We start from the raw sequence: 23229 nt of genomic DNA on the forward strand, positions 1-23229 counted from the left end.
CCAACCTCAATGATCAGTGATACTTCCCTGCACATTCTCCTTCAGACCATAAAGGAATGTTGCGAGATATTCCCAATAACCATATTTCCAAAATTGTCAAATCCTGCTAATTAATGTTTTTTAAATTACGTTATGTTTCCATTAAAAAGATATTGGGATGTATTGTTTTTAAAGGGTGTTTTCTTGATCTTTCTTTACACTGTTGACAATTCACATGAGATAAAGTTACATTAGTAACAGTCACTGGTAACTGATCCTGCAACTGATTTCCAAATATGAACCTGCAAAATGAGTGCTGGCTATTCAGCTATGGAAATTTTGGAAACAATTTCAATAGCATGCACTCCTAACCAAATGTATGCAAATCTAGGTGTTGAATTGGGATAGGCCAACATTTATAAGCACCTTAAAAGCATTATATATGTACACAAGAAGTTGATATTGTTAAGCAGCCAGCTCCTGTGCAATGGTGCCATTCTAAACAAAATAGTGAAAAAAGACAACCTGATATATTGACTAATTATTGAGGGAATACATTTGAGATCCATTTGCAGGAGGGAATTACTTTTTGGTTACTGTTTGGCTATGTTACAATGCATGTGATCTCTAATTATCAACTAATCTGTTTCAAATGTGCCCAAGTTTAATTATAAATCATGATTTTCAAATGTGTTGTCATTCATTTTGAATGCAGTTTCTTATGCAGTGTCTGTTGACATCTGCAACTACTTATACACACTTTCTGGGAACTTTCATATATGTGAGTAATTATTCGATGTTTGTAATTGTTTACATTTCAAGTTGCCATAAATATTGTTCGATTGTGAACATTATCACCATCAGCACATCATGCAGAGGCATCTAGGACAACACTCAAAATTGACCGGAATTCTCCTAAATCTACTCCTCACATTCCAAAATTTTGAAGGATGTGATAGACCACCCACATACTACTTCAGGAAGCAGACTGAGTCTATTATTAAATTGAACATTAGTTTATTTATGCAACTAAAGAAATGACTTGTCCTTTAGAAAGTTGATTGAAATTGAAAACTATGCATAATAATCTATTGCAAATTTAGCTATTTCTCAAGCACAAACTTTCGGAGAACTAAGCTACCAAGTATGCCATGTTATTACTGTTCCCTTTGTTCTTAACATGTAAAACATTCCCATCAGTTGCCTTGTTTTGTCTGCTGGATATAGAGCCTACAAATTCTCTAGAGATAATGTACTGTATTTCATGTTATGTCTGATCTAGCCATAAAAGTTTTTGGATTATGATACTATGGGGCACTTGACTGCTGCTGCTTAGAAAGAATTAAAGCTATGATGTTTTAAATGAGATGTTATCGCAGAAATACATGCATAGCTTAATTTTAACCAGGTGCCTTTTAATGTATTTTCAAGCCTTATGTCATGGATATTAGCTTAATTACAATGTTGACAATGAATACAAATGTCTGTTTAAAGTGCCATCATATGCTTGGTGGAAAGTTACGCGAATTTTTAGAGATCATATGACCTTATTTGCTTTAGAATAGAATGTGTAGGAAAATTTAAATAATCAGAATTGAAAGTAAATCTTAAATGCTAGACATCTGTTAAATTTCTGTTGTTCATGTTTCTCAGTATTTCTTTGCTTACATTGTAAATTGTTCAGGGGTAATCTATGAGAGGCCATTTTGTGAGAAACCTGCCTCTGGTGACTTTCTGAATGTTACTGAAGGAAAGCCTTGTTGTAATTTTTGGCCTTTTACCTGCACAAGGGGACTCAAATGCCTGTTTTAGTCACTTTAGTGAAAAATAAAACCTCAATTAAAAGCAGTACTAAATAGCCAATCTTTGTTACTAAAATTCGTGGACAGCAACTTCTTACTTACAATATTGACTCACAACAGTAATACAGTGACGATCATGTTAATGTAGAAGTTGACAGATTGCAATGAACAGCACTGTAGAATTACTTGGAAACAAAATATTTAGGAAAAGTTGGTAAATTGGTTCAAAAGGAAGACCAGTCTGAATCAATCTGTGTCACTAGAAGATATCAACATTGTTTTATAATTACATTAAATGGCACAATTGCATTTTTGTAGGAATTGATTCAGTTATTATATATTTCACGTGCATTTCAGGTTCTGTTCAATAAACACATTAATGCATCACATACATTATAAAACCTGATCTCTTTCAGTCCTGTACTCCTCGATGGCAGACTTGCATTGGAAATACAGATGACACTCTCGGATTTGCCTTGGGAGCATTATTTGTGAAAGTTACATTTGATAAAGATAGCAAAATAATAGTAAGTATTCTTATGTTTTGAGCTTGATTAACATTCATTGTCAAAGATTTTCTCTGAGCTAAAGGAACATAAATACTTCTTTGTGAAATCTTTTTGTTTTCATTACATATAGCAAACAGTAAATTATTCATCAAATAAACATCATCAACATTATAGAACAATTTTGAAGAGGACAAAAAAGTGCATTATAATGTGTAAGAATTTATAGCTGAGATAGCAGGAACTGCTGATGCTGGAGAATCTGAGATAACACTGTGTGGAGCTGGTTGAACACAGCAGGCCAAACAGGATCAGAGGAGCAGGAAGGCTGACGTTTCGGGTCGAGACCCTTGGTCTCGATCCGAAACGTCAGCTTTCCTGCACCTCCGATGCTGCTTGGCCTGCTGTGCTCATCCAGCTCTACACTGTGTTATCTCAGAATTTATAGCTGTTGTTTTATCCCATAAATGTGAGCTGTTTTTCTTTCAAGGTTGATGTTTTATGATGACAAAGGTGAAAAACAAAATTAAGAACTTTCCTGTCATTTAGGAGGCATCAGGCCAATCCACATCCAGCAAACAGTTCTAAAACAATCATTCTAACGAAAAGAATGTGCAACATTCTTTTAAAGACAGGTCCATTCTCCATATTTCCTGATGTCATTGGATCCCTTTAAACAAATACCTAAAATCAGATTTGTATCTTCATCAAAATTGGCCAATACTTTCTGAGTCCAAATCCTATCAGTGTACCAAGTTTTGTCGAGTACTTTTTGAGATACATTGTTTACAAACTGGACTGATGAACAAATAAGTGAAAACAATACTCTCTCCACCCTTAGTGGCAAAGACAACAGATCTATGACTCCCACATAGTTGATAATTTTCAGTTTATATTCATTGGTGGCAAAATGTAAAATGTACAAATTATGGGATTTATTTTTCTGAAGAACAAGCGTAGAATAGCAAGTGATCCCACATTGTGGCTTGTATTTTTGTAAAATACTGTACTTCTAAATATTATTTACAATCATTAGTTATTATTTATTAAATATATTTTGGACCAGGAATTAAATCAGACATAATGGAATATTTCAATATGTAAATTTTCAGGGACGGCAACCACCTGGTGACATTATTGCTAGACTGTTAATTCAGAGACCTAGGTAATGTTCTGGGGACTCAGGTTCAGATCCCAGGTCATCAAGAACCTTTACATGTTCTTGTACAATAAGATCTACTGCATTAATCTTGTTAAACCTCTCTGTAATACCAAAAAACACAATCAAGTTAGTTAAATATGATTGCCAATTCAATAAACAGCTGAATTAAATGATGATCATGAAACCATTGTCGATTGTCAGAAAATGCTATCTGGTTCACTAATGTCCTTTAGGGAAGAAAATTGCTATCGTTGCCTGGTCTGGACTACATGTGACTCCAGACCCACAGCAATGTGGTTGACTCTTAACTGCCCTTTGGGCAATTAAGTATGGGCACAAAATGCTGATAGCCAATGATGCCCACATCCTATGAATGAATGAAAAAACAGTTTTGCACTACAAGGTTGATGAGCACACTGCAGCTGTGATTCTTGCACTTAATATGGGCCAAATAGTGCCATGATTTTGCAGTAGACAGATTGTACTGTATTGATGATAATTAAAGCAATATTTAGTTTTAAATTGACATTGTCAACTGACTGAAATAGGATTAACCCAAACAGCTGTGAGCTATTTAAACTTTCAGCCTTAATACAAGTTATATACAAAGTCGGTGTTAGATGACTGGAGAATTGCAAATTCTACATAGATCAAGAAATTGTGCAAACCTAAACCCAGCAACTGTAGAGCAGTTAGTTTAACACAAGTATTAAGAAAGTTTTTAAATGATTTTCCAAGATAACGTTAACAATCACTTGGACAAATGCAGATTTATTAAAGAAAGCCATAACAGATTTATTGAAGGCATTCATATTTAACTAACTTAATTGTGATTTTTAGGTGCTACAGAGAGGTTTAGTAAGATGAACGCTGTAGATCTTGTTGTGCATGAAAATGTGAATGTTCTTGATGAAATGCCACGTAACAGGATTATCAGCCAAATTAGAGCTGCTGGAATGAAAGGGGCACAGATAGCATGGATACAAAATTGCCAGAAACAAATCAATGATGAACAGTTGTTTTCTGGTCTGGAGGAAGGGGGTATGCAGTGGGGATCCCAAGGGACAGTGTTAGGATTACATTGCTTTTCCTGATCTATATTAATGACCTAGGTTTGTGTGGAGCAACATTTCGAAATTTGCAGATGGCTTAGAACGTGGAAGCATTGTGAACAATGAAGGCTTTAGAGAAAGTGCAAAGAAGTTTATGAAAACGATTCTGGAGGTGAGAGACTTTAGTTGCATGAATGGATCGATAGGTGATTTGATAGAGTTCAAAATGATGAGGGATTTGGTCAGAATAGGAAAAGAGAAACTTTCCCATTGGTGGAAGAAGCAAGAATTTAGGGTAAATTTCAAAAGGTTTCATACACCCTGTTTTTGTATCGGCATGGCTCATGTTTAATGGAAATGGATAATTAGCTGAAAAAAAAACATTGCAAAGCTATTCAGCAAGGGTGGAAGGGAAGAGAAGTGGGATTAGCTGACCTATTTTTGCAGAGAGCCAGCACAGATAATTGGCTGAATGGCCTCCTGTAATTTAATTTGATTCTACAGTTTAGCCTGAAGTACAACTTACAGCTCTTGTTTTTCTAATTTGATATCCAGGCAGAAGAAATGATTAACGAAATTCGAACAGCATTTAAGGATGGTTTGGACAAGCTTACGTGGATGGATGATAAAACCCGACAAGCAGCTAAGGAAAAGGTTCATGTTTCTCAAATTGTTGAATTTTGCTAGACGATTCAGCATTTTAAAATGCAAACTTATTACAGAGTAATTGAAAGCCCAGTACAATGTTTGATAATGCTCCCATGAAGCATGTTGAAATGTCTTACAATGTTAAAGAGGACCATATATAAATGCAATTGTTTTCATTAAGCTTTGCACTTATGCTGCTTTAATGATACTCTTGCACTGGCGGTTGGATGAGATCCACTGGTGGGATGTGAAAACCAAACTCTTTGTTATTTTTAATATTCTGTGACACAGAATTGTTGAAAACTGATTTATTGGTGAACAAATTTATGCAGTAGCTACCTCTCCTAGATGCCCCTTGCCAAGTTCCCACTGAGCCATTTTAAATGAATTAAACTTCTGTACCTCCAAATCCCACAAGGTATTCTTGCGTATGCACCAAAGACAAATTGAAACAAAACACAGAAGGTATACCTGAGATAATGGGAACTGCAGATGCTGGAGAATTCCAAGATAATAAAATGTGAGGCTGGATGAACACAGCAGGCCAAGCAGCATCTTAGGAGCACAAAAGCTGACGTTTCGGGCCTAGACCCTTCATCAGAGAGGGGGATGGGGAGAGGGAACTGGAATAAATAGGGAGAGAGGGGGAGGCGGACCGAAGATGGAGAGAAAAGAAGATAGGTGGAGAGGAGAGTATAGGTAGGGAGGGGATAGATCAGTCCAGGGAAGACGGACAGGTCAAGGAGGTTGCACCTCCCAGTCGCAAACCATTTCCACTCCCCCTCCCATTCTCTAGATGACATGTCCATCATGGGCCTCCTGCACTGCCACAATGATGCCACCCGAAGGTTGCAGGAACAGCAACTCATATTCCGCCTGGGAACCCTGCAGCCATATGGTATCAATGTGGACTTCACCAGTTTCAAAATCTCCCCTTCCCCTACTGCATCCCTAAACCAGCCTAGTTCGTCCCCTCCCCCCACTGCACCACACAACCAGCCCAGCTCTTCCCCCCCCACCCACTGCATCCCAAAACCAGTCCAACCTGTCTCTGCCTCCCTAACCGGTTCTTCCTCTCACCTATCCCTTCCTCCCACCCCAAGCCGCACCCCCAGCTACCTACTAACCTCATCCCACCTCCTTGACCTGTCCGTCTTCCCTGGACTGACCTATCCCCTCCCTACCTCCCCACCTATACTCTCCTCTCCACCTATCTTCTTTTCTCTCCATCTTCGGTCCGCCTCCCCCTCTCTCCCTATTTATTCCAGAACCCTCACCCCATCCCCCTCTCTGATGAAGAGTCTAGGCCCGAAACGTCAGCTTTTGTGCTCCTGAGATGCTGCTTGGCCTGCTGTGTTCATCCAGCCTCACAGAAGGTATACCTGCTATCAACTGAGATCTGAAGTTATTATTTTATCGGAGAGATGGATACATAGTAGTAATATCATGGGATTGATATTCCAGAGTCCAAGGCTAACTTTCTGAGAACACACACTTTCAGATCCCACTGTTGTTGCTGGTGGAATTTACATTCAATTGATCAATATGGAATACAAAGTTGGTATCAGTCATGGTAACAGCCATTAATCTTAGTTGACTGCAATTCGCACATCTCATGAAAAATAGAGGGATGTTGGCCTTCAAGACAGTATGAGATTCTGAGGACCAGATATGGGATTTCCATTAGGTATTCCTCTGTTTGTCATTATTATAGAGGAAGTCAATAAAGGATGTGAAGAAGATGCACTCTTCAAGATTTCATCCCTCCCCAGGAAATGTACAGGGCACATAACCTTATTGGAGAGGCCAGTTTAAAAAGAGAGGGAATCATCAGCTTTACCAGCCACTGTATGAAGGGTGAAGATCAGATCTGAACTCTGATCAAGTCACAGGCAGACTGTGATATTGCCTGTGCTACCACCAGAATGTGTATTGATAATTCTGATAGCTGGAAAATGTATCCAATTCAGGAACACAAAAAGGGAGGCAATTCAGTTTCATGGTGTTCTAAGTTTCCCAATGTGAAAGAAGCATAGATGGCACCCAGCTGCTATGTAAGTTCCTATTGTTAATTCTCTTCTTGAATAAAAGGGGTGATAACTCATAATTGTCCAGATTGTTTGTGACAAGTTAAAAAAGCCTCCACGTTAATGCAGGATTATTAGGATGCTTGTATGGTGCATTCATCCGCCAGACAGCTACAAGGGGATAAAAGTCCTCCATTCCTAAGATGTAGGCACTGGTATCAAGGTCAGCTGATCCCTTATTACCCCTGAGAAGGTGTGCTAAGCCAATTTGTTGAATGTACACAGTTCAAATGATGAATGTTCAGCCAAAGCACTGTTGGGTATGGAGATCAGGACTTTGATCCATTGGCAGTAAATAAACTGTGATTTTGTTTTCACATGGAGTCCAAGAATAGATCCTTGGAGAATTTGAGGTAATTGTGCAGGAAGAATGACTATTTGTGGTGATTCCCTGGATGGACCCTTTTCTCTTAGTGTAAATTTGGCATTCTTACATTTGTGTTGATGACTGCAAAACAGAAAGGCTTGCCAAAACTTCTCTAATTGGAGCAATATACTGATGATATTTTGTATTTTTTGTTTCTTTTAAATGTTCATTGATGAGGATATCACTGGGTAGGTAAACACTTATTGCTGATTCCTCAGTTGCTCTGGAAAAAATGATGGGGTGCAGCCTTCTTGAACCGCTGTCATTCTTGGGATGTAGGGATACCCACAATGCTTTTAAGCAAAGGATTTCCAGGATGTTGATCCAGTGAAAGTAAAGGAACAGCAATATACTTAGAAGTTAGGATGGTATGAGGCTTGGAGGTGAAGTCACAGGTGGTTTTGCCATGCATCTGTAGGGCTTGTCATTCAACCTGGTAAATGTTGCTGGTTTGGAAAGTGCTGTTGGAGGAGCTTTGGTGAATTAGTTCAGTACACCTTTTGATTGATACGCACTGAGTGTCGGTGGTGAAGGGAGTGAATGATTAAGGTCGTGGGATGGGGTATCAATCAAGCAGGCTGCTTTGATCTGGATGGTATCAAGCTTTTTTTTTACAGCTTTTGGAGCTGCACACATCCTGGAAAGTGGAGAGCTTTCATCACACTCCTGATTTGTGTCTTGTAGAATGTAGACATGCTTTGAGAAACAGGAGGTAAGTTACTCAGCACAAAATACTTAGCTTCTGACATGCTGTTGTAGCCATAATATTTATATGGCTGCTCCAGTTTAGTTTGTGGTCAATGGTAACCCCAGCATGTTGACAGTTGGGATTTAGTGATGATGATGATACTGAAAATGAAGGGGAGATAATTATATCTTCTCTTATTGAAGAAAGTCATCGCCTGTACTTGTGTTGTGCCAAACTTCTATCCATTTATTGGCCCAAGTCTGGATATTGTCCATAAGAACACATACTGTTTCAGTATCTGAAGAGCTGCAATTGGTGCTGTATATTATGTGATCATGAGTGAACATCTCCAATTCTGACCTTATGATGGAGTTTGGGCTTTGATGAAATAGCTGAAAATGGTTGGGCCTAGGCACTACCCTAAGGAATTCCTACAGAGATCTCCTAGGCTAGGATAATTGATCACCAACAACCATAACCATCTTCCTTTGTGCTAGATTAGACTTCAGCTAGCAGAAAGTTTCCCCTGACTCATTGTTACCAAATTTGCTCAGGCTTCTAAATGCCACACTCCATCAAATGCTGCCATGATGTCAAGGGCAATAATTCTCATCTCACTTCTGGATTTTAGCTTCCTTGTCTATGTTTATACCAAGGCTGCAGTAAGGTCAGGAGTTAACTGGCAATGGCAAAACCCAAATTGAATGTTAGTAAGCAGGTTATGCCTTTACAAATTTGCTTAATAAAAAAAATTGATGACCCCTTTTATTACTTGGCTGATGACACAGAATAGACTGATAGGGTGATGATTAGCCAGGTTGGATTTGTAATGAAAACAAAATTGCTGGAAAAGCTCAGCAGGTCTGCAGCATCCATGAAGGAGGAAACAGAGTTTATGTTTTGGGTCCAGTGACCCTTCCTCAGAACAGAGTAGAAGGGTCACTGGACCTGAAATGTTAGTTCTGTTTTCTCCTTCACAGATGAGGTTGAGTAGATTAGGATTATTTTCATTAGAAAGACGGAGATTGAGGGGGGACCTGATTGAGGTCTACAAAATCATGAGGGGTATAGACAGGGTGGATAGCAAAAAGCTTTTTCCCCCAGAGTGGGGGACTCAATTACTAGGGGTCATGAGTTCAAAGTGAGAGGAGGAAAGTTTAAGGGAGATATGCGTGGAAAGTTCTTTACACAGAGGGTGGTGGGTGCCTGGAACGCATTGCCAGCGGAGGTGGTAGACGCAGACACGTTAGCGTCTTTTAAGATAATATTTGGACAGGTACATGGATGGGCAGGGAGCAAATGGACACAGACCGTTAGAAAATAGATGACAGGTTAGACAGAGGATCTTGATCGGTGCAGGCTTGGAGGGCTGAAGGGCCTGTTCCTGTGCTGTAGGTTTCTTTGTTCTTTGCCAGACCTGCTGAGCTTTTCCAGCAACTTTGTTTTTGTTCCTGATGTACAGCATCCACAGTTCTTTTGGTTTTTATTTTGGAGTTGTAATGCCTTTGCCCAGGTATGTCCTGTGCACAATGTTTCCACATTTTTGGGCAGATGTGAGTGTTGTAGCTGTATTGGAACAGCTTGGGTCGGGACATGGCTAAATCTTGAAAATAAGTCTTCAGGACTGTTGCCAGGTACTCACAGGACCAATAGCCTTTGGTATATCCAGTGCCTAGAGCCATTTGGAAGCTGTGATGGATCATCCAGTCAGCGCCTCTGACTGAAGATGGATGCAAGCACTTCACTATTGTCTGTTGCATTGATGCATAGCTCCTCCATGACTGAAGAAGGGATAGTCATGGAGTCTCCTCCTTCCTCAGTTATTTAAACGTGCATCACTATTCACAACTGAATGTCACAGAACTGCGGTGCTTCAGTCTGATCCATTGGTTGTGGGATCACCTACCTCCTGTGTATCACAAGCTGCTTCCACTGTTTGCCAAGCAAGTCGTCCTGTGTTGTAACTTCATTGGGTATGAACGCTGATTTTTAGACAGCCCTGGTGCTGCTCCTGGCATGCCCATCTGCACTCTTCATTTAACTAGTGTTGATATCCAGCTTTTGGTAACAGCAGAGGGGAAAATGTGCCAGCCTTGGGGAAGAGGTAGATGTAGATGGTCATCTGTGGCAGGTTGTCTATGTTTGAACTGATCCCATGTGTTTTCATGGGGTTTGGAGTCTATTTTGAAGAATCCACAGCTGACTCCATCCCATTTATTTCGCTATAGATCACCATTTCTGGTGAATAAACCATTTCTGGGATGTTGTCTGTACAGTTCCATGAGTATAACTGTATGGTTGTTGCTTGATGAGTCTGTAGGACAGCCTTTCCAATTTTAGCACAAAGATGTTTGGTAAGGAAGTTTTTCCAGGGTCAGCAGTTGTGTTTGCTGTTGTCATTTCTGGTACCTACATCAATGTCAGGTGGTTGGTCCCATTTTGTTCCTTTCTTTAGACTTTGTAGCAGTTTGAGACAACTGAGTGGCTTGCTAGGCCATTTCAGGGGGCACTTTGCTGTGGGTCATGACTCTCATGAAAGCTAGGAAAGCTAAGTTTCCATCATGGATGTTCATTGAATAGAATCCCTGCAGTATGGAAACAGGCCCTTTGGCCCAACAAGTCCACACCAACCCTCAGAAGGTCCCACCCAGACCCATTCCCCCTAGGGGGAAGACCGTTACTGAATCAGAGAGGCTTTTATGACAGTGGTTCATTGGTCAACATTAGGCTACCTTTTAATTCTAGATTTTATTGAATTTAAATTTCACCCTTACCACAGTGGGTAGGATTTGAACACATTTAGAACATAGAACATTACAGTACAGTACAGGCCCTTTTGCCCTCGATGTTGTGCCGAGCTGTCATACCGATCTCAAGCCCATTTAACCTACACTATTCCATGTACGTCCATTTCCCAGAATGTTGTCAAGGGTCATCCTGGACTCAAAACCGCTAACTCTGTTTCTCACTCTACAAATGCTGTCAGACCCACTGAATTTCTGTTTGTTCCCCAGAACATTAGTCTGAGATTCTGGATTACTAATGCAGTGGAATTACCACAATGGCACTGTGTACCTTCAATTTACGGTACATGAAACACCCAGAGAAGTTTACACATACTGTACAAGTAGAGGTTTTGTAATTTATTCAGTGAAAATTGGCTGACATTTAGATCTGGCCCCACTGAAATGGCACTTTGTTAACTTAGCCTTCTCTTGCCTTTGTGGGTTGCAATTCAAGCTTTGCCCAACTTCACAGTTGTTTTCTTCTTCTACTACTTCAGTCTAACTCACGTGTTATTTCTATTTCAAGGCAATGCTCCTTCACAAGGTAAAAGTTATGTAAAACACATTCTACAATAAAGCCGGTTTTTTGTTTGTCCAAATTGGTAAATATGAACTTCTGCGTTCACACACATTGTTGCCCCTACACATTTCAGTGTGGATTAGTCAACACTTACCTTGTTTGGGAAAAGAAAATTAATGTAGATGTAAATAGGTTGAGTGGAAACCCTTTTAATTCATAAAGATGGACAGCTCTACATCCATTTGGCCACAAATATTTCTGTATTTCACGTATTTATTTAATGCATATTGTTTCTTTTCTTTCTCTCTTAATAGGCTGATGCCATTTATGACATGATTGGTTTTCCAGATTTCATTTTAGATACAAAGGAGCTAGATGAAGTTTACGATGGGGTGAGTAAACCCATTCTCAAGGACTGGGATTCTGAATCATCATCTTTTATTGTTGGTACTATGTGATTTTTGCTTAGCATTAATCTGTCTTCAAAATATTTGAATTTGTTCACAAAAGATGGTTTCTCCATAAATAATAGAGCAGTAATTTTGTTTCAATTTAATTTCCCTGACCAAAGTAGTCAAAGGCTGTTGGGTTAAAAAAAGTTTGGATCCAATATAATGTTTCTCTAAGATTTAAAATGTGTTACATAGTAGTTATTGTTTAGCTAACACTTCCATCCTCAATAATGGTTCAAAATTGATTAAAATTTGTAAACGTAAGTCTTCACACAGACTACAAATACAAAAAACCTTTTGAAAATTATCACATTGTTACCTGTTTCCAGCATTGTGACTTAACAGAGTTTTAAATCACATCTATCAAAATATACTATTTAAAAGACTGTCAGAAAATTTCTACTTAATTATTATCAGTGTGATAAAGAATGTGAATTTGCTTTATGCATGTTAAATTAACTTAGGATATGTGAATTGATATGCAAGCATCTTATTATCAGGTCCAGAACTACACAATGCATATCATCTTATGTATTGCCTTAATTGTTCTTTTTGAAATTATCGTCTACTTATCGCAGTGAAGCCAAGGTTTGTGTACAGTGAGAAACACTGTTGTGTATTATAGATAAAAGAATCTGTTTCTGCATGTTTTTCTTACAAATTTCAGGTATGTTGCAATGTTCAATGAGTTCCAAGATTTTCATTCTGTTTCAAGGGACAGTAATTGCAACAATACTTCAGTGCTTTGAACACCAAGGCACTGTATCGTTTAACACACAGGCTTTCTCTGCACTTGAGCCAGTGAGATGTATTTAGAAAACTTTGGGAAAGGTATTTGCCTGTACAGCAGCATTATCCAGACTTACGTAAATTCCCCAGGCCAAGCAAAATTATGGAGTGCTACCTGCTTGGCAATATGCAAATTAATTTCTCCTCCTTAAGCTGCTAAGATCTGGTCCATTAACTGCAGAGAGAGCTCAATGGACAAAATCTTTTAGTTCAATGTTCTTGAAGCATCATCTGTGAATAACTAAGTGTGGTTGAATGACTATGCTGGTCAGGGGTTGATGGTGGGGTATTGTATTAACCACTATACAGTTTCAGACCTGGATAGTGTCCTCTTTATAGGAGGCACTATTCTAACTCAACTTTCTCTTACCTTTCAACCTAAATCTAAAAAGGATTACAGTTTATCGTTAACTGTATTTTTTTCCTGATTAAGAGGTGTTTCACTGACTGCTACTGCTCAATTTCCCCAGACACAAGCATGATAGCACATTGACATGTCAAAAGATTTAGATTAATTAAATGCAAATTATGTATAAGGTGAGCATATTGAGACAAAGGTAGATGTAGCACCTGAAGTAACAGAGTAACAGTCTCTGTGGCTCCACTTAGGATAACATTATCCATGCTGCTGTTTAAGAATTGACATCAATGTTTGGGCAACAAATGATGGCTAGTTTCATTGAAATTTAATGTGCATTATTCTTCAGATTTGTTTATCATCCAATTAATTTTCATTTTTCCATGTTTGCAACTAGTATGAAGTATCAGAAGATTCATTCTTTCAAAATATGTTAAATTTCTACAACTTTTCAGCCAAGGTAATGGCAGACCAGCTTCGGAAAGCACCCAACCGTGACCAGTACGTATTCTGTAAAGCCTATTCACCTTACATGCCAATAATACTTAAGTATAAAATTTGAGAAAATAACACAAAGAATAGTATTAATACAGACATCTGTTTTTGATGGTGGCTTTTTTAAAAAAAAGTTGGTGTTTTAATCAACGATAACAATTTTTTCTCAGAATAATCTCTGATAAGATAGACCATATTCATATTACTAAAGAATTTCAGTGTACAGATAAATGGAACAAATTTGTCAAATTCATGTGCTGGGAGCATTGTGGATCTCTAGGGATCAGTGGGTCCTTCTGGACTTTCTCTGTTTCAATGGCCCCAAATTTCTAATTGCACTCCAAGAGGCAGGGAGCACATAAAATCTATTCTAACTTTTATCTACTCCTTGTGAATTTTGCAAAAAAGTTGTTCAAGATGTGTTCATATTTATTGAAGCAACTTAAATATTGAACATATTTTCATTGAAAATTTTAATGAGATGTCATTAGGGTTTTAAGTTCTTGTGAAAAACCTAACTATGTGAGCTGGAAAGAAATAAAATGTTTTGACATCATTTTTAAATTAAAAGGATAAATTTCAGTTAACATTTTTTTTCCAGAATGGAAGAGCAACTTGTAAAAACATGTTGATAAATACCGTTGTATTCTGTAGCATGTAACCAAAAAAAAACCCCCTTTTCTCTCTCAAAACATTTATTTAAATAAGGTAAACTATATTAGATTTACCAAAATAATGACAGGTACACAACACAATTTATTCCCTGTGGAGCAATTGAAACATTTCTGAGAGACACACAGAATAATATGCGATAAAATGCTTTCTTTTTTGGAAGTAACTGGTATTTGTATGTTGTTTGTATTATAAATATGAATTAACAGCGAGTCAAATGCTTAATAGTGCGCTTTTGCTCTCAACTATAGGTGGAGCATGACACCTCCCACAGTAAATGCCTATTACCTGCCAACAAAAAATGAGATAGTCTTTCCTGCTGGTATTTTGCAAGCACCATTCTATGCTAGAAGCAGTCCAAAGTAAGCGTGTTTTTTTAAGAGTTATGATATTTTCATTAAGAATTAATCAAATAAAGATCAGATAAAATAACCAATATTCTTTTGTTGTTCATAATAGATCTCTGAACTTTGGAGGCATTGGAGTAGTGATGGGTCATGAATTAACACATGCCTTTGATGACCAAGGTACATAGTATATACAAGCACTGATATTCCAGCAGTATAATGAGACTGCTGGAACTTGGCAGGCACAAACTTGTGGCACCCATTTGTCCTCACCATGACCTCAACTCAAATTCTAGTGATGACAGGAGGAGGACTGGAGATGCACACCAGTACTTGCACGACAGCCCTGCCTAAATTAGAGCAACACAATATCTCTCTATAATGAATGTCACAGGGCAAACATACGAAAGATTTTATAATAAAATCATCCAATGCTGCTGTGCTTCTAGAGGGCTGACAGCCATTGCTCTATCTGAAATTAACTGCTATTCGATCTGGTATCGGTAGGATTCGTAGACAATCCTGAATAACAAGTACACCTTGTGAAGTTGTCATTTGCTTGGTGAGGGAATATAACTGATGGGGAGGCAGGAGATTCTGACAGACACAATGGGTAGAATCTTAATGGTGTCTGAATGACGTGAGTTACGCGAGATGTGTGGCAGAATTGGATGAGAAGTTTGACAAGGCAATCATGGCATCAGGAGCAACTTGCTCCATCTTTAATGCTTTTCAAAGGAACGTATGTGTTTCTCTTTGGGTTAGTGGCAAAAAAAAACTCTATATAACTCTGACTTCATCAAAGAAAAACTAGTCTCAGTCCAGTAATAAATATAATGTTGTGACAAAGGGATTCAATGTAGAAGTAGTTCCCTTCCATTAAAACTTCTTAGAGTGAGCAAATAGCAAAATCTTTACGAAATCTATTCTATTTCAATTTCTTGCCATAAAATAATCAAATTCTAAGATGGTAGGATTTTGTTGTAATCATTGTGAGATGTTAACTAATTTTCCTATCTTGTACAGGCAGAGAATATGATAAAGATGGTAATTTACAACCATGGTGGCAAAATTCTTCAGTTGAAACTTTTAAAAACAAAACTGAGTGTATGGTTAATCAATACAACCAGTATTCAGTAAATGGAGAACATATCAATGGAAAACAAACATTGGGTGAAAACATTGCAGATAATGGTGGCCTCAAAGCTGCATATCATGTAGGTTAATAATTTTTCATATGTATATTTACAGTTAATGTGAAACCATTGATACCAGTTATTTCTTACATGCAATTCCTTTCCAAAGAGTTGCGAAGAAATCAGTGTTTGGAAGAATTAACAGTTTTTTAAAAAAGTATATTGTAACCTAAGCAGCAAGTGTGGTAGAATAGATCTCGCTAGATGATAGCCATACTGGAATAGAAACTCTTTTGAGGTAGTCACGCAATATAATCTGTCCATTGTACTGTTCATTCCGTATTCAGTCCCGTTACATCAAACATGACATCAAAAGTGATGTATAACAGACAATTGGTTCAATGTTGCCTGTTCAAGAAAATTTCTAAAATCAAAGACAGATTTCTACCCTATACTACTTCAAGCCTGGAAATATAGATATTAATCAGTTGGGTTAGCACATCTACTGGAAGTAAAATCAGGTTGTTGAAGAACTAATTTGCCATCTGAATTCTGATAGGAATGAGGAGGGTTGATTCATGTTGGGATGGAAGAGAATCCAGATATAAAAAATGAACTAGAATTTACAATTGCTTTTTGACTTCGACTCCCCCATATGTAACTGTCTTTCCAGAAGCTTTCAGGCTGCCTTCTGAAGTGGGTTAGAAGAGCAGAGGGTGTGGGTAATATTGTGTGACCAGTCTTTCCACGGTTTATGTAAATGATTTCTCCTGCAAAAACAGATGATGATGTTGGAGTCTGCAACTGAGTTGATTGATGAGTCACTGTAATCATGAGTGTGTTAATGAGATTAGAGCTCAAACTTAATGTCACACAATAAGTGAATTTATAGCTTCACATCTGCCCACTTGTGTTGGTAAAAGTAAAATCACCATATTCAGACAGGGCTGCTCTCTAATTATAGAGAGACAATCAGTGGTGGTTTATTCCGAGGGTCACCATGCCTCTAACATGGGATGAGATTGAGAAGGTAGGACCTTCATGGTAGCTGCAGCCAGTGCAGGAATTGAACCTGTGCTATTGTTATCACTCTGCATTGCAAATCAGCTACCCAGGCAAGTGAACTATCCGACCTCACCTTTGTTAGTATATCCAGGCTGTAACTTGAAATATTCAGGATTCCATAATCAAGCATGCTAATCACATGTTCAGACTGGTGAAACTGAATCTTTATAATACTTGAATGCATCAGTATTATGCACCCTAATGTGGTACTTTGTACAAACAATACATTTATAGCATAAATGGAAGAGGTCAAATTGCTTGATGTTATAGCAGGGGAAGATCAGTGTCATCTGTAAGATGGAATGACAGGGATAGCAGTATTAAAAGTGGTATGCCAGATTGAAAAGACATAATTTAAGGGACTTTGGATAGGTTTGGCACAGAGCATAGAGACATCCGAAGATCTTTATTAGAACAGAGATGGGAGAATGTTAGGCAGATATCTTGAAAATGAGTTTATTGAATAAGGAAATTATGTATCAACTACAGATCTAGCTTTTATTTTTTAATACTTACATACCTGCGCACATTCATTTTCTCTGTTGTTTGACAAATTCGAAAATTACCTGTAAACTTAATTCTGCTTTGGCCAAATTTTCAGGCCTACAAAACATGGGTGAAACAGAATGGAGAAGAAAAACTATTGCCTGCGGTTGACTTGACCAATCATCAGCTCTTCTTTGTAGGATTTGCACAAGTAAGATACGTGAAAAGTCAATGGATTTGCTTTTTTTTTATTCTCCATATTTAAATTGTTATTAAGTGTTCTGAAACTACTCAATTCATAACTTTATGAAACCCTGTATAAAAATAAAATCACTTTACAGTTATGCTGAGCAAATAATTTATACATTCACTTTGTTGATTATTCCAGCAAGGAGTAGGATCAGTTGAAAGGTACTTGTACACTCACTATTTTCAACTGAGAGAGAATATTTTAAAAATCTTTGAGTCATATTACTTCCAGCAATGTTGTTATTCCATTGAATATCATGATTGAAAACAGAAAATAATTATTTATTTAAATGAAGCTGGGGTACACTTAAGTTTCTTAAGTGAGTAATGTAAATTATGTTGAAAGCAATTAACAATCACATTCCTTTGTCATTGTAAATTCATAATCACTGGTGTAATTAAGGCAAATATGATAATTAGTTAAAACTAACACACTGCAGTAACGTTTGTCCCATGAAACTTTGATAATCCAATGTTAAAAGGTTTGTCACAGATGCTATCATCTTAAATTAATTGTTTACCTTTTCATAATTTTTAAAAAATGATAGAAATTAAAAACTGACAGATTTTAATTTCTATCACCCTTACAGGTGTGGTGTTCTGTGCGCACACCAGAGAGTGCCCATGAAGGCCTTATTACAGATCCACACAGCCCAGCCAAATATCGAGTTATTGGAACGTTATCAAATTCCAAAGACTTTGCTGAACGTTTCAATTGTGCAACAGGGACCCCAATGAATCCTGGAAAACAATGTGAAGTGTGGTAGCTATGGATGTCCTACCAATGGACCTTTACACTGGATAGTTTTCACAGGAAGTCAAAAAGCTTTGAAACGCTGACCTAAGAGGAATAAAAAATAAAAGAAAATGTACATTATATCACGCACTTTTTGTACCACAAATGTTAAAAGATTATTAAATGTTAAAAATGCATAGTCAATGTCTGTGTGTTTCACTAGCCTGTTACACACTTCCTTAACATGATAGAGCAATCTATAGCTTTGTTCTAAGGATGAGATAAGAGTGAAATAGTTTGTGTGCTAGAAAATCAATATGATCTAGTGTAAAGATGATACATTCATGCTGTATGCCTGTGTGCATCATGACCACACAGAGTAACATCGTTCATATCATTAGAAGACAGTCAGTCCCTTTACTTTGTGTACCGTCAACTAAAAATTGCAGCCTGGCAATTGGCAGGCTTCCAGGTAGAATTTGAAATATCCTTTGGTTTAAACCTTATACCAATTTGAACACTGTCACACAACTGAAGAGCTGAGGTATTGAAATCCCTGTCTTTAATATATTATCCTTGCTACTATGGTTACAGAGCAGACAGGAAGGCTAAGTTATACTGTTAGTTTGCACCAATGTGTTAATGTTGTGGGTGGGAGGATCACAGATCTTTGTACATGTGTTCAAGTTCTGACTGATTAAAATCACTGAAAATGAGAATTCTGAAGGCTAAGGCACACTTTGTATCTAAGCTGAAGAAATGTAATTTAAATTACAAAGTTTAAATTAGTTCACTTTTAAAAATCATATAAAATACCTAAAACTAACCTTTGCAAACTAATAATCTCATTTTAAAATTAAATGCTGTATGAAGACATCTAAAAGGTATTCAATCTTTGAGGAATTCTATAAGTTGTAAAAGAAGAGTGGAAGAAAGAAAGATATGAAAGTACAAGGCAGTGGTAATGGTATTATGATAACAATAAGCAAGGAGACTAAAGCAAGTTGAAAACTTCTAAAGTTTTAGAAAATATGAATATCATTTTGCCCTTCAATCTATAGCTACCCTATGAATTTAATGCCCACTGTGGCAGATTTGGTGGTAGGGGGCACGTAATTGGATAGAAGGTGGGAATGATAACCTCCATGCCTTCCCACTCTGTCGTGTGTAAGGTTCTAAATGGCCTTTATATCCCAACACCAATTGGTGCTTCTCAATTGGCAATTAATGCCTTACTGCTCAACTGATGGTATTAACCAGGTTGGCAGCGGCTTGTCATGTGGAGAGCACAACAAAAATCCACCTTGTGCAGGGTTGTTCACAGATCCATGGAGTGTCTTGTGTTTAAGGTCTCTCAAAGTTTCATGAAGGATCCAACATTTGCGCTTGCAGGCAAACCTCATCACTGCCCCACAATCACTCATGTATCCAGGGATCCAATGAGAATACTGGACCATGGGTTAATATCATCCTGGCAACAGCACCACTTACCCAATGGCATTGCCATTCAATAGAACTGCCAGCCTCTGGCTACCAGCTCTCGCCTTTAATATTTAATGCTTATTATTTATTAAATCATAGCTAATTGTACTGCTGCTGAGAGTTTAATTTGAAGAAAAAAAACTGTTTCAGTGGTATTTAGTTTGATCTTGTGAGTAAGATCACTGTCACTTCCATTAAATACTGCCAATATGACTGGCTATCAACACCTATCCCCTTCTGTATGGGGACTTGTCGGCTATATTCGCATCCCACTAAAGAAAGTTATGCTGTGGATACCATTTATCCTGTAAGAAGGCTACTTTTTGATTAATCCAACATTTTTTAATATACTTCTTAAATCCAGCTTTTAAGGTTTGTAAATATTAGAACTGTCTTCATCTCTACAACAGCTTTTTTTCTCCCCACTGATGTGGTAATGTTGTATGACTTACCATAAAATATGGAAATCACAAGTAGAGATTATTAGTTTTCCTATTTCCTTTGGGCAGATCTAACTTCCAGTTGTATTATCCTTCACGTGAAAATTTTCCTTTTTATTTCTCTTTTGGCCAAGTCTGTAGAGATTTGTTAGATATTACTTGTGCATTGGCTTGATCATCATGTCTATAATGTTAATTATATAATAAAATCATGGCTCATTATATGGTTGCCTTTTCTGTAAAAAGTTTACTTCAAAAGAAACCAAAGACATACTGCATCATATTGATTGGCTGCTTTGTCAGAACTGGTAAGGGACTAAGAATGTGCTTCAGTACAGGACATCAAGCTCATTATAGTGATATGCTCTGCAATTTCCTGTTTCTATTAACTACCAAGACCATTATATCTGAGGATAGTTTTATTTGAAGACCTATTTATTTAGTGGTGGTAGGAATTTATAGCCCCATACAACCGAAGAGTTAACTGTGATACTGACTGTCTATTTTTGCACATCCAGTGCTTTCTTTATTCATAAACTATTCACCAACACCAGGGACTCTTCATGAACAAGGGAGGTATTGAAAATACATTTATTGTGCAAAATAATAAATGTTTAAAGAGACATTTCCATATAACAAGTTTTCTCAAAGCCAGAAAATCACATGATGGTCAATGAAAATAATGCAAGGTACAACAAATGCCGACCTTACATTAACCCAAGCCTACCTATAAATGTATAAATTACTCAGCCATTTGTGGTAGGATAAAAAGGTAGAAACTGTTCCAACCCTTTGAGAACAACTGTGGTAGAGGTCAGTGTGGCATCTGCTGGTTCAGAAATAGGGTGCCAAAGTAAAAAGAAGAGGTGTCTTCTTCTATTAAAACTTTATTTTCCCTCTCAGGTTTTCAATTAGTCCACAATAAAATGTTTCCCTTTTCTTGATGAGGTTCCCCCCCCGCCAACCCACCAAGATCCAGCAGCATCATCTTAATATTTGGGACAACAACCTGGTGGATCTAGGATCCCCTTCAACTGTGACCATCTCCTTTAGAATTGTTCTCCAGTAACTGATATTTTCACAGTAAGCTGTATTCAGATTTAGGAGTTCCTGTTTCTGCAAGTACAGTATTCAATAGTGATGAAATCAGAGCAAATAACTCAAGGCATAACCCATTGAAAAATCTCCTCTTGCAACAAATGAACACTTCTATTTGTCAATATTTTATGCAATAAACAGATGAAATGTAAAACAGATTGATTTATTGGTTGTATTTATAGAGCTTTAATATTTTCATACAAAATCTACTGACCTTTTGCTGCTTAACATGTACTGGTTGTTATTTATGTCTATAACAGCCCGACTTTTCAAAGGTAATTTATTAGTGCGCACAATTGTATGTGCAATTGTTTTATTTAGCATTTGAACATTTAGCATTTTGAAAAACGGCTAAAAAAAATCAATTTAAAGTTGAGAGATTGACTAGATAAAAATGGCTTATCCTTCTATCACATTAAACAGCTTTAAGTCAGTTACTATTTTTATTCTATAGTTGTTTACTATTGAGATTTTTTAATTTACTCGAGATTAAAATTATGTCATGCGAGTGTTTTTGGTGCTCAAACAAGAAACACTAATTGCCCGAACTGGCCAGGTTTCCATTGTACCAAAAGTCATAGAATTACCACTAAATTTCACAGCACCATTTTGAAACTCATTTATTGTTATGATATACCTGATTTTAATTATGTGTGTTATTTACATTCAACTTTGGAAGCTAGAACATGCCGTCAGTTTAGATTATCTCACAATAGTGTAAATCACTGTCACTCTAATAGTTGAGATATTAAGTTTTGTGTTACAAATCTTAATACTAACACAATCCTTTGGGCAACTAATCCTTGAAATCGACCAGTTTCTTTTTTAATATGTCAAATAATCAGAAAAGCATTATTATGTTGAAAATAATTGTTATTTGCTTTGGTTTCTGTGGAAAAATTGATGTAGAGTGGTATTAAAGCAGCATTTATATACACACTAATAAAACACTCTACCTTAAAATTTCTGTGTTGGTTACTAAGGAATACATTTTACTATTCATGGATATTAAGAGAATCATGCACACAGCATGAAAATGTAGAATACTGACTTTCAACACATTTCTTAAGAAAAACATCACTAATGGACTGTACTTTTCAAGAACCTTAAAAGACAAAAGGAACATTGATCAAAATAAAGAAAATGAACTTTTCATCTTAGTGAAGTTTTAAGATGAAAACTTAATCTTTATTCAATAACCTTTTGAAACTTAAATTGGAAATTGATGTGTTCTCTACAGTGGTATTAACAGATATTAACTTACAATTGCCTACTGGATGTTTAAAATTCATTGGAATTGGCTGCTGCATGAGTATATATATTTTAATATTTGACAATATTACCCTCCAGTGGCCATTTGAGCAACTACAACCTACTATTAAGAGATAACAAGGTGTAGAGCTGGATGAACATAGCAGGCCAAGCAGCATCATAGCAGCAGGACTGCTGACGTTTCAGGCCTAGAACCCCGCAACGTCAGCTCTCCTGCTCCTATGATGCTGCTTAGCCTGCTATGTTCATCCAGCACTACACCTTGTTATCTCAGATTCTCCAGCATCTGCAGTTCCTACTATCTCTGATACAACTTACTATTTGCCAGGTAGGCTGAACTGTCTACACAGTTAGCTGTTAAGCCCCTTAGGATTGTTTTTTTTTGCTGAAATACCGTAATTCAAATTAAGTTTGGTGGATTGCACTGTTGAGCTATATATCATACACATACACAAACCTTTTCAATATGCATTTGTTAGGCACCATACACCAGATTAAAACTGTCAATAAAATTTTGAAAGTGAATTATCTTTTCACATCTTGGTAGCCTGACTT

General features: G+C 37.2%; 1 protein-coding gene across 8 annotated transcripts in view; it reads left to right on the forward strand.

Annotated features, from left to right (window-relative positions):
- Positions 1-22345, forward strand: part of LOC125457582 (endothelin-converting enzyme 2-like) — a 173168-nt gene extending 150823 nt beyond the window's left edge. For all 8 annotated transcript variants that reach the window (XM_048541996.2, XM_048541993.2, XM_048541998.2 and 5 more), the window contains 9 exons: positions 2198-2308; positions 5057-5155; positions 11912-11989; positions 13594-13697; positions 14615-14725; positions 14823-14890; positions 15737-15927; positions 17513-17608; positions 18237-22345. In XM_048541996.2, coding sequence (XP_048397953.1) covers positions 2198-2308; positions 5057-5155; positions 11912-11989; positions 13594-13697; positions 14615-14725; positions 14823-14890; positions 15737-15927; positions 17513-17608; positions 18237-18413 — 1035 coding nt within the window. In that variant the 3' untranslated portion in view covers positions 18414-22345. The remainder of the gene's footprint in view (positions 1-2197; positions 2309-5056; positions 5156-11911; positions 11990-13593; positions 13698-14614; positions 14726-14822; positions 14891-15736; positions 15928-17512; positions 17609-18236) is intronic.
- The last annotated feature ends 884 nt before the right edge of the window (positions 22346-23229 follow it).

This window comes from Stegostoma tigrinum, chromosome 14, assembly GCF_030684315.1.
Source record: "Stegostoma tigrinum isolate sSteTig4 chromosome 14, sSteTig4.hap1, whole genome shotgun sequence".
In the NCBI taxonomy this organism is placed as follows: Eukaryota; Metazoa; Chordata; class Chondrichthyes; order Orectolobiformes; family Stegostomatidae; genus Stegostoma; species Stegostoma tigrinum.